At 32.8% G+C, this 12271-nt stretch overlaps 1 protein-coding gene across 2 annotated transcripts; it reads left to right on the top strand.

The window, feature by feature from the left end:
• Nucleotides 1-7897: 7897 nt before the first annotated feature.
• On the top strand, nt 7898-11134 carry LOC120074336 (uncharacterized). Of its 2 annotated transcripts, XM_039027426.2 has the most exons (5): nt 7898-8035; nt 8147-8330; nt 8729-9335; nt 9556-9787; nt 10971-11134. In XM_039027426.2, the coding sequence occupies exons 2-5, from the start codon at nt 8213-8215 to the stop codon at nt 11019-11021; spliced, it is 1008 nt and encodes a 335-aa protein (XP_038883354.1). In that variant the 5' UTR covers nt 7898-8035; nt 8147-8212; the 3' UTR covers nt 11022-11134. The 2 variants fall into 2 exon arrangements, with proteins under 2 accessions (XP_038883354.1, XP_090167916.1); XM_090311790.1 differs by lacking the exon at nt 7898-8035 and having other exon boundaries at nt 8072-8330.
• Nucleotides 11135-12271: the final 1137 nt, after the last annotated feature.

Here is a 12271-nt window from a genome sequence, read left to right as displayed (position 1 = left end):
CGAGATTCACCAGAGGTTGTGTTTCCTTCGGGATTCACTAGAAGTAGTGCTTTCTTTCGGGATTCACCAGAGGTTGTGTTTCCTTCGGGATTCACTAAAGGTGGTGCTTTCCTTCAGGATTCACCAAAGATTGTGTTTCTTTTGGGATTCACTAGGGGTGATGCTTTCCTTCAGGATTCACCAAAGGTTGTGTTTCCTTCAGGATTCACTAGAGGTGGTGTCTTCTTCAGGGTTCACCAGAGGTTGTGGGTCCTATGGGACTTACTAGAGGTAGTGGGTATACTTAACTACAATAGGATGAAATTTAGTTATTCATATATGTATGTAATTCAATCAGTCAACAATACATTCATCATGGTCAAAACAGTTCAGTCCAATCAGTCAATGCATTAAATTATGCAATTCAATCAGTCATAAATTATCAGTCCAAACAGTATAGAATAATTAGTCAAATCAGTCTTAATAGTCTTAATTTGAACTCATTTTTGGACTTGATTTAGATGATTTAGAGAGAGTATACATATGTTTTAGCTTGAATTTCAGGTACTACTTTTTAATCTCCCAAGTATCTCGCAATACCTCATATTTACCTTCACACTTTTAAACTTAAAAAATCTAACTTGAACGGATTTTTAGACTTGTTTTAAGTGATTTGAGGTGGGTATGAATATGTTTAAGCTTGGATTTTAGGTACTATTTTTTATCTCACAACAATCTCACTTCATATTTTAGCAATAGGCGACTATCTCGCAAACATCTTACAACTTCCATATTTGAAATTGCTAATCTAAAATCAATTTTATACCTGTTTTAGGTGATTTAGGATGTGTAAGGACATGTTTTAGAGAGTTTATGTATTATCGTTTTTGCAACCATCTTGAAGCTTCCAAACTTAAAATGCCTCATTCCTAATTTGGATTTATGGTTGGTGCACGACAGCGTGGAGGGAAATACACACCTAGTGTTTGTAACACTTTAGTTATTTTCAGTATAGTTGGAAATATATGAAACACATCTAATATTTATCATATTGTTTGTTGTTGGAGATATATGAAATACACACCTACGTTTGTCATATAGATGTGTCCCAGTGAATTTGCAGAATTGGTTTGTTGTAGGTTATTTTTCTAAGACACTTGCAATGTAGGGACAACATAAAAGATCACTTAAAAAAATGGTATACACATTATCATTTAATTCTTCAAATAATATATACATGAATTACAGGTCTTAATACATCAGGTTATTTGTCATATTTTTCACCTCTCATCTTATACGCCACCATAACAAACAAAAATCCGAACATGAGTCATCCTTAAATTATCAAAATGTCTTTAATTCCTACAAAAAAATTAAAACAAAAAATAAAACAAAAATTCCAACTATCTCCATAATATCTCGTAGTATATAAAAATGATTTGGAATGGGGCCTTCCAAGTTTGGAAGTTGAAAAATTGTTGCAAGTATTGTGAGATAAAAAAAAAAAAAAAAAAAAAAAAACTAATATACTATCTAAAACATGTCTAAATCCACCTAAGACAATTCTCATTGTGAGATGTTTGTGAGATAAAAAACAATAGCTAAAAACACTCCTTAAAGCATGTGTAAAACCACCATAAATCACTTAAAACAAATATATAATTGATTTGGGATTGGATATCTGAAGTTTGGGAGTTATGAAATGTTTGCAAAATGTTGTGAGATGTTGCGAGATAAAAAATTAGCAGCTAAAAAACCTCCTAAATCATGTCCAAAACCATCCTAAATCACCTAAAACAAGCATATAATTGATTTGGGATTGTGCATTTGAAGTTTAGGAGTTGTGAGATGTTTGTGAGATATTGCAAGATAAAAAACAGCTGATAAAAAGACTCTCTAAAGCATGTCTAAAACCACCCTAAATCACCTAAAACAAGCATATAATTGATTTGGGATTAGACATTTGAAGTTTGAGAGTTGCGAGATGTTGCGAGATAAAAAAAAGTAACTTAAAAAAATACCCAAAATGTGTGTAAAAACATCTTAAATTACCTAAAACAAGTATATAATGAAGGAAATCGGAAACGAGATTTCCATGAGCAATGGAAAAGGACTATTCCAAATTACAATCATGAATGAACATATATTTACAGTCGACTTAAAAAACAAGCGGTTATATAAATAATTCCAGAAATTATAGCATGAACAATACAAATGCATAAAGAGATCAAACTCTACGCACAAATGAGGATGCGTCTCCACGCTCCGATGTGCACGAATGCTCGAACAACAGCAGCCTCGAATGCTCGATCTACACGACCGCAACACCACAGCAACACAGCACGAACACTTCGCGCTCGGTCACGAACTCCTCAATGATCATCTCGATCACAAACTCCTCCGCAACACGAACGGACTCCTCTGCAACACCATGAACGACCTCCAAAAAACCTCGACGGTGTCGAGTTGAGTTTGACACCACCAACAAGGCGACCTTTGTATTCTTGGTGTGAGAATCCAAAGGGTGGGCTCTGTTCGGACTTGGTATGAGGCAGACGAAGGAGAAAATAATGATCGCGTACACGACTGGGCAAGTGGGAGAAGGCGGAGACTTATCATATAGGTTGATGCCCAATCGTTTAGATAAAGCTATGCGATCGTCTAGCAAAATCTATGTGATTGTTTAGTCTATCGTTTAGCTCGATCTTTCACGTATAGACTCTACACGATTGTTTACCTTGGACCAACGATCGTCTAGCAAAACTATGCGATCGTTTAGTAAATACTGCACGATCGTTTAGCTCGCACCTGCACGATCATTTAGCTCACCCAACCGTCGTTTAGTAAATCTATATTTACTTGACGACTACATGAGTTTCTTTTAAGCGGAGAGAAAACTCAAAACTTTTTCAAACTTTTGTCAAAAAAACTTCTTTTTAAAATAGGAAAACCATTTTCCTTTTAAACTCACGGTTACCATGATCCAATAACCATCCACTACTTTGGTTATTTAAAAGAAAAAGTATTAATTATCCAATAATTAGTATTATTATAAATATAAATGATAACCAACTTATCATACTATATTTATAATCTATAATTTTAATATTTCATCTCATGAAACATATAAACCATAGTTCTTTTTCTATTCCATGGTACTTAATGTAAACCTTATTTACATCAATCCTCCACTAGATGTATCTTATACATCATACCGATTATATCATATATAATCAAAATACCTCTTGTCAATTTGAACATTTCAAATCAACACCAAGAACTGATCCTCAACTGAATCCAAGCTACCAAAGGGATCTCATGGACCTGTAGCTCCGAAGTTCCAAGGTACGTGAATAACTGACTAAACTCTTTAGTCATAGGATCCACCATCTGTTAACTGCCAGGCACTCCACTAAAGACCGACAGCTGAACTCTCCTTACCACAGATATATTATGTGTCCATTTTAACCAATCAGTAGTACGACAACCCTTCACAGATCGCTCGTAAGTATAGCTAGGCCAATAACCGTTATGCCCCTGTAGTTACATCTGTCTCCTTAAGTACCACTGATCCCTTTAATGAACATAAATCATAGTCCTACTATGATTGAGTATTCTCTTCCAAATAGAAGTTGTGGTCACTATGTTCAAGCCCCGGAATCAATCCTTAAGGGAGCAATCTCTCTACTTATCACTATTTCAGGAAAGGAGTGAATTCCAGATTGAGTTCCCAGCTTCCATATTAGATAAGTCCCCAAAAAGGTAGGCATGTTGAGTTGGCAATCTGGCCACTCTCACCCATACTAATCAAAGGACCGCCCTCAAAGGCAAGAGTTCCCAAAACACTCAGGATTGAGGTCGTGTTACTTATGGTAGTTTATGTGAGATGTAAATCTCTAGTATCAACGACGTTATAAACAAAGTCTAGTCATCTCGTGGTCCAGGTCTTATACAAACTCTTTGTATAGGACACCCCCACTCCACGTCTCCACACGAATGATTAGGATCTACCATCTGTAGTAGTTTACAACACTTGCAAACCTCTACAAAGTGGGCCGTATCCGTAGTGTCACCAAGATCAGATATCCCACCTTAATCTTTATACTACAGACCGATTTAGGTTATCACTTAAGGCATTATCTACTTGTATATCACATATACATGCTTAAGTTCACATAAGATAACCAAGGAGCTTTATTTATTAGATACGAGTAAATGCCAGAATTAAATAACACTTATTTTATTCATTGAATAATGTGTATCTTTACAAAACAACGAGACTCCGGGAGAATTAGGACACCAATCCCAACATATAATTGATTTAGGATTGAGCAACTGAAGTTTGAGAGTTGCAAGATGTTTGTGAGATGTTGCAAGATAAAAAACAAAAGTTTTTTTTTTTAAAAAAAAAAAACTAACTAAAACATGTGTAAAATCATCCTAAATCACCTAAAACAAGTATAAAATTGATTTGAGATTGGACATTTGAAGTTTGGGAGTTACAGATGTTGTGAAATAAAAAAAAGTAACTAAAAACTCGCTAAGGCATGTGTAAAACCACCCTAAATCATTTAAAACAAATATAAAACTAATTTGGGGTCACATATTTCAAGATTGGAAGTTGAGGAAAAAAACTTTTAACATAACTCAACCCAACATCGATATAAAAATTTTAAAATAATAATAATAAAGTTAACTTACCACAAATGTATTGAAGTTGAGAGAATGTTCAAGAACGACTAAAAATCCTAGGGCATGACAAGGGAGTTTGAGGGAAGAGAAGCTAGAGAGAAGTTGGAGAAAAATGAGAAAAAATGTGGGAGAAAAATACTAAAGTAACTTAATTTGGAAAAAAGGATAAAATGAGTTTTTTTTTTTTTTTTTTTTTTTTTTTTTTTTTTTTTTCATTTAAGAGTAATGTGGTCAATTCACATCTTATTTATCCCAAGAGTCATCTTTTTAAAAAGTTGTCCCAAATGTCTCTACTCCCCTTAAAAAAGTCCTATTTTTGACAATTTTCCGAGTTTTAAGTGAATCTCAACAAGTAAAAAGTATGATAGAGAGTATTGCATTTAAAATTTTAAAGACTAAACAGTTACAAGTTGAAACATATTTTACCTAAAAATTTAAGATTTAGTAACTCAACTTTTCAAACCCCCTCTAAGAGATACTTCAACCAAAACTATAAAATTGCTACACATACTTAATTCTTTAAATCAATTTCCCTTAAGTCGAGATGGTTTGGTCAATATCAGTAAAAAATCAAAAGTTATCCAGAGTTAATCCCTTGACTTACAGTTTAAATGTTTGGTTATAATATAAATTTAAAATTTAAAATTCAAAATTTGATAAATAACAACTTAAACATAACTCAATTGATTAAGACATATATTCTCGTTCAGGAGATTAAAAATTCAAATCCTCACAATCTTAAATCTCCCGCTCTCGTTCCAGCTTTTGTTGGTTCTCAATCAAGAGATTAGATTTTTTTTTTTGGGACAAATATCGATTTATATTCCTAAACTTTGGGGGTATCTGTTGGGGTTGATGCCCTAAATCTCGTGGGTCCTATAGTTTATAATTGTATTATACAAACATTTTATTTATCTAATAAAATCTAAGACATTTTATTTGACATTTAGTATCATTAATCCAAAAAACCAATAAACTAAGATCTAAGGTTATCTTCGGTAACTTAAACATGTATGTGGAGACATATAGGTGGATCATGTTTAAATGATAACCAAACAGTCTGTATTAGATGGATAAGGCTGGGTACTTAATCCTAATGACACTATGAATAAGACCTGTTTTGTAGATATTACAATTGTTGTGAAGTGCTACAAATGATTTGATCCTGATAATTCATGTGAAAACATGAGAACGAGGGTGTTGTATACAAAGAGTTTGTATAAGACTAGACCACAAAATGAATAGTCTCACTATATAACACCGTTCATAGAAGAGACTTACATTTCACCAAGATGACCATAGGTGAGTTGACCTAAATCTTGAATGAGTTATGAACTCCTGCCTATGAAGACGATTCTTTGATATGCATGGGTGAGAGTGGCCAATTCGCTGACTTAATATACCTACCATTTTGGGGATTTGTCTAATTGGGGAGCTGGTAACGCAGCTACAGAAGAAGGAATTCACTCATTCTCTATAGTTAGAGTAAGTAGAGAAATTGTTCCTTTAAGGGTTGATTCTGGGGCTTGAACAATGTGGTGCCACACCCTATCCTAGCCCGAGAAAAGTTTGGTCATAGTTGGACTATGACTTATCGTTCATTAGAGGGATCATTGGTACTTAAGGAATTAGATGTAACTATAGGGGCAAAACGATCATTTTATCCCCACTGTACTTACGAGCAATTTGTGAAGGGTCAACACATCGTTGATTTGTTATATCCAATGGATACAGAAATATATCTGTACTGCAAAAAGTACAGTCATCGGTCTTTAGTGAAGTAACCGACAGTTAATGGAAGTTGGGTAATTTAATTAAATAGTTTAATTAATTATCCAAGTACCATTGAAGCTTCAATCTATAAGTCCATAAGGCTCCCTCGGTAACTCAACTTGGATTCTTGAGAATCAAATTAATCTTTGATTAATTTGAATTATTCAAATTAATTTAGGGAATTAATTATATATGATATAATTAATATAATGTATTTGATACATTATAATATAAAGTTTATTTTGAGAAAAAATAAATATTTGAATATGATTCAAATATTAATTATATGAATTGGATTCATATAATTATTTAATATAAAATTGATTTATATTAAATACCATATATTATTGAGAGAATTTCAAATGGTAGGTTTTATTGTATTTGATATAATATAAACTATATGTTATGTGTTGTATTTGATATAACATATAATATAATATATGTTATATATAATAAGTTAGTTTATATATATGTATATATATATATATATATATATATGTACATATATAAAATTAAAATTTTGATTTTAATTTAATGGGAGGAATTTATGAAAATAACTTCCTTCCCCTAATATCTCTAATAAATCGTGAGATGAGGCAAGTTGGATGTTGGGGTTATCATCTTCTTCCCAAAAACACATAAGTTTGTGTGAATGATTCCAGTGCTCTCTCAAAAGAATATTCTGAAAAGTTTTTCCTCTCAAAAAGAAAAATCACTCTCTCCCTCTCCCTAAATTCATACAAAGCTCACTACTTATGTGGATTCTCAACCCCAAAAGAGAATACAGAGGTTTCATTATGGCGGTGTCCAACCAATTAGCTCTTTGGAGTGTCGAGTTTTTGGTGTTCGTTGTCCAAGGAGAGATCGTGACCGATTGGAGAGGAAATTAATAAACTTTTGTGTCTTTAAGGGTATGTAATCACTAAACCCTAATCCTCTCTAACCTAGTTAAAGCATGCTGTAATTTTTCTAGAATGCATAAATTTTCCTTCTCTTTAATTTTTATATTTTGTGAAAATCAAATTTGAGACCCGATCTCGCTTTCGCATTGGATGTCACAAACCTTTAAACCCTTAAACCTTGAACTTTGAGATTGTATCAATTTAAATCTTAAACTTTTAATAAATGTATCAATTTAAACCCCGAACTTTTATAATTGTATCAATTTACACTCTCTATTATGTTTTATTTGAATACACTTATAAAAGTTTAGAATTTAAATTTATATAATTATAAAAGTTCTGGTTTAAATTGATACATTTAATAAAGTTTGAGATTTAAATTGACATAATTATTAGTTTATGTTTTAAATTAATATCTCTCAAATTTCAAGTTTTAAATTAATATAATTATTAATTTAGGGTTTAAGTTAATATAACCTCAAAGTTCATGAATGGTTTTTTTTTTTTCTCAAAGGTCTACTTTCCTTAACAGTGGGCAAAAAAAAAAAAAAAAAGGAAAGAATATTCAAGAGAGTTCCTACCAATGGTCTCTTTAGTATTTCCAAAGTCAACAACAATCCCTCAGTCTCGTGTTTCATAACGCAATCCAACACCGAAACTTCTAAGAAATCGGGTCTGTGTTCTTGTGGGTAAGTTTTAATTTGGATAAGGAAAGTAAAATTTTCGATAATTTTGCTATAAAATTACAAACCCTTTATCAATTTACCTTCCGCCGTTGAGCCCTTCTGCCCCTTTTGCAGGGATAAGATTTCTCCACACTTCTCTCTCGATTTCTTGTTGAAGAAGAACAAGAAGAAGTGAAATCAATGGATTCCTCTTCAGCTTCCTCCATTGATGGATTCCCAGATTTCCTCAAAGATAAAGTCTCAACGGTTGACCCCTTTTTGATCGAGGCCCTTCACAACCCTCGACACCGTCTAACCAGTCAGTATTTTCTTTGATTCTACCTTTGATTTTTGTTTCAGCTTCAATTTTAGATTCTTGTTTGCTCTGATTGATTGCCCTTTTTCTGGTTATATGACATGTTTTAGGTTTAGATTTAGATTCTTGGCTTGTAATCGTGGATCTGTTATTGTATTGGTTTAATTCAGAACAAAGTGTTGTAGCTTTTGGCCCAATTTTGATGCCCTATACTTATCTGTTGTCTTAGCTTTAATGGGTATTTGCTAGTTTTAGCACAGATTAAGTAAGTTTATGCATCCATGAAGATAGTAAGAGAGCCTTGTGAGATGGATTAAGTTAGCTACTTTTAGTTTCTTTTTGTTAATATTATGCTTTTGTTTCTATTTACTCTGCTCATTGTAGTTTAATTGTTACTATAGTTCTGCGGATGGAACTCGATATCCAGAGGTTTTTGCAAAACCAAGAGCAACAGGTGTTTGAGTTCCAACACTTTCCTACTTCGTATCTTCGACTTGCAGCTCATCGTGTTGCTCAACACTATGGTCTGCAAACTACGGTTCAGGATAATGGCATAGATGGACAAGGGAGGATTTTAGTGAGGAAAACTGTTGAAGCTAGATTCCCGACTGTTTGCTTATCTCAAATACCTGCGAAACAATCGGCTGATGATAAACCTGGGCGTGTTAAAATTGCTATCAGGCCGAGGCCGAATAAGTCGTCTGATGATGCAGGTAATTGTATGGCTAAGCAAAGTCTTGGTAGGAGTGTGGAGCAGCGGAAGGAAGAGTATGATAAGGCACGTGCTCGAATATTCAGTAGCCAGGGTAGTACTGGTTCAGTGGATGTATTGTCCGAGGAGCTGGATATATCCCCGAATAGAGATAGGGTGGAAGAGTGTAGAGTGAACAATGTAGAGAAGTGTACAAGTGTCAAAGATACCGGGAATGGGGCTTCTTCTCGGGTTGCCATTTTAAGAGATAGGGAAAAGGATCTTAGTGACCCGGATTATGATCGGAGTTATGAAAGGTAGTATTGCCTCTTATGACTTCGAATGTGGAATTGTTGTACGACTATGCCTTTATTACAAATGCTTTTACTGGTTCTTCCCTATATGATGAGACCATTTAGCTGAAAGTTTATTGAACCTCCATTCTTATCGAGCTTATTATATTCATTATGTGATGTAATATCTGAATGGTTTGGTATTTACATGCATATTAATTGAAAACTTGTTCTTCATTTGTAGGTATGTTAAGAGCCTTCCAATTAATCTGACTCCGAGCATGAATTTTGCTCCTTTCACCATGCAAAACGTCCCGCCTTCATTTAGTGGTTATCATGTACCAAGGAACGAGTTTTCGTTGAGCTATGTTTCTCCTTCAGTTATCAAGACTGTAGGATTGAATCAAGTATCTAGATACTCAGCCAATGCACCGTGGCCATGTGCAGGGATGCCTTACACGCATACTGCTTTCCAGGTACGTATAAGATCTTTCAGTACACAACCTCTGGTTTATCACTTGAATTGATTCTGTAAAAACTGATAAGTTACATCACACAACTTGAGTTTGTACTGGTGCTTACAAAATGCACTTCAATCGATCTTTGGTTAATCTAGAAAAAATAAGGAGTAGCTACAAAATGGATTAGGCAAAGTCACGAAGAACACCAAAAGATTGAAACTTAGCTAAGTTGATCGCTTCCACCTTTGCCCAGTTGTCGTTTCATTGAATGTTCTGGAGCTCATTCAATTCACAAATACACCGTAGAACTGCTTTTGCTACATTTATTCAAAGATCTCTCCCTTCCTCCTTAGAATATGGCCGTAAAACAGTTGAATGATGTTCTCCTTTGCATTTTTTCCCCAAAGGATAGGACACTTGGAACTAATTCCTTCTCATCAATCCTACTATAACAGCGACGGAAGAATAGGCATTAGATTTTTTTTCTCTCCCCACGACATAAAACACACCAATTTGGTCGAAAAGATGTATTCGGTATAGGGCATCTTAAAGGTCATAGGTTCAATTCATAGTGAGGATTTAATATCTTACGAGTTTCCTTGACACTCGAATGTTGTAGGGTTAGGTGGGTTGTCACATGAGAAAAGTCAAAGTGTGCATAAGTTGACTCAAATATTCACAGATACAAAAAAAAAAAAAAAAAAAAATCATTGTTGCCCTTTCATACACAGAAATTTGTCTGGAAACCTATCTTCCAACTGTTTTATCTTTTTCACGGTTAGTTTATTAGTGTTACCTTCTACCCGTTTGCTTATTCTACATCATTAGTGGAGATATATCAATTGTTTCTTTATCTTCTAACTTGAGATGTCTTGAATGGAAGCTACAATCATGTCCATTCAAACTTTTGTTGATTTTTTTTTCTAAAAACCGAAATAAAAAATTTTGTAAACCTAACTTACAACTATATTTTCTCTTTCACGGTCGATTCGTTAAGATTGTCGCCTCTACCCTTTCCTTGTTCAACGTCCTTAGTAGAGAAATGTCAACTATTTTCTCTCTTCTAAGCCGAGACGTCGTAAAGAAAACTACAATCATGTATACTCCAAACCTTGTTTATACAAACCTCATTTGATTATTATTCTGCCTTCAATTTTTGCAAATACTTTGTGTTGACTTAGTTTTGGTGTTCTTGCAGGCTCCATTGTACAACCAGTCTTTGAGTTTTGATTATATGCAATACAATTGAATACAGCAGTTAGTTAGGGGATAGTGTTAAGTAAAACTGATTTACTCAGCTAATTATATACTGACTTTGTTGGTTCCAGAACCTCCAATCATAATCAATTGTTTTAAATTAAACTCTCTTATTTATACTTACTGTCTTTTCTATATTAATTATTTAGTCTCTTTCCTGGTCATTGTGTTCATAATTCTAAATTTCAGATTTTCTTTTTTCTTGTTTAAATGGACAAATAATTTATTTTTATTTTTATTTTTATTTGTTTTCAATTTAACTGAAACCTAACAGACAAAGACATTTGATGTATTGATGTTTCTTTGCAAATAAGTATTTTGTATGCAGTTGGATTAAATTTTTCTGAATGATTAATGCAAAATTAGTGATAAAAGGCTGAAATAACTTTAAAATTTTAGAAACTAAAAAATTGGAAGTCTTGGAATCATGATGAAATTATTTAATTGCCATATTTTGTATATGAAAATATCAATTTTCAGATATTATCTGAAATTAAATTCTTGCAAAAAATCTATATATAAAATCCTTTGAAAAAAAATCGATATAGAAGTACATAATCTAACTTCAGTAAGTTATCATATTTTAAGTAATAAATACTCTAAGTGAAGTTTTATTTGCCAAAGTGAGCTTACTTTAAAAAATGTGGTCGGAAGATTGATCTCTCATATTTATAATTTGTTATATTATTATAGTATGGTGTTTTAATTTTCTTTCTAAACTTTTAATTTCATCGTACTAGGTCTTAAATATAAAATTCTTATAATTAATTTTTTTTTTCACTGTTAAATATGAAATCGAACGTTTAGAAGCTTATCAAATATTTTTAAAGTTCAATAATCTATAAAATACAAAATTAAAAGTCGATGAATTTTGTAATTAATTTTTTTCTTTGTCAACATGAGCATAGCTTAATTGGTATTTAAAATTAATCTCGAAATCTTAGGTTTGAAATTAATCTCGAAATCTTAGATTCGATCTCCATTATCTCATATATTGTCAAAAACAAAAAAGAATTAATTTTTTTTTTACTCATTTTAATATTTTTGCCAAGGTTTAAACTAAATCTTTGAACAAATATTTGGGATCCATCTCTAGATTCACCTATTTATTTATAATCATTCCAGGGTCATAATTGAAGAATTGTGAGGTCCAATGCGGAAGTGAGGATACAAATTTTCAATTTCACATAATCTTGAAAATATAGAATCCTAAGTATGCATTCTAAAACCAAATTTTACAGC

This window comes from Benincasa hispida, chromosome 3 (genome assembly GCF_027475165.1).
Source record: "Benincasa hispida cultivar pf3 chromosome 3, pf3_genome.v1.1, whole genome shotgun sequence".
Classification (NCBI taxonomy): Eukaryota; Viridiplantae; Streptophyta; class Magnoliopsida; order Cucurbitales; family Cucurbitaceae; genus Benincasa; species Benincasa hispida.
This window is presented reverse-complemented; position numbering and strand designations above follow the sequence as displayed.

Excerpts from the sequence above, each read along its gene's own strand:
- LOC120074336 (XM_039027426.2), top strand. The coding sequence starts at position 8,213 with ATGGATTCCTCTTCAGCTTCCTCCATTGATGGATTCCCAGATTTCCTC. Across the intron at positions 8,331-8,728 it reads CCCTCGACACCGTCTAACCA|TTCTGCGGATGGAACTCGAT; the intron begins GTCAGTATTTTC and ends TTGTTACTATAG. Across the intron at positions 9,788-10,970 it reads ACACGCATACTGCTTTCCAG|GCTCCATTGTACAACCAGTC; the intron begins GTACGTATAAGA and ends GTGTTCTTGCAG.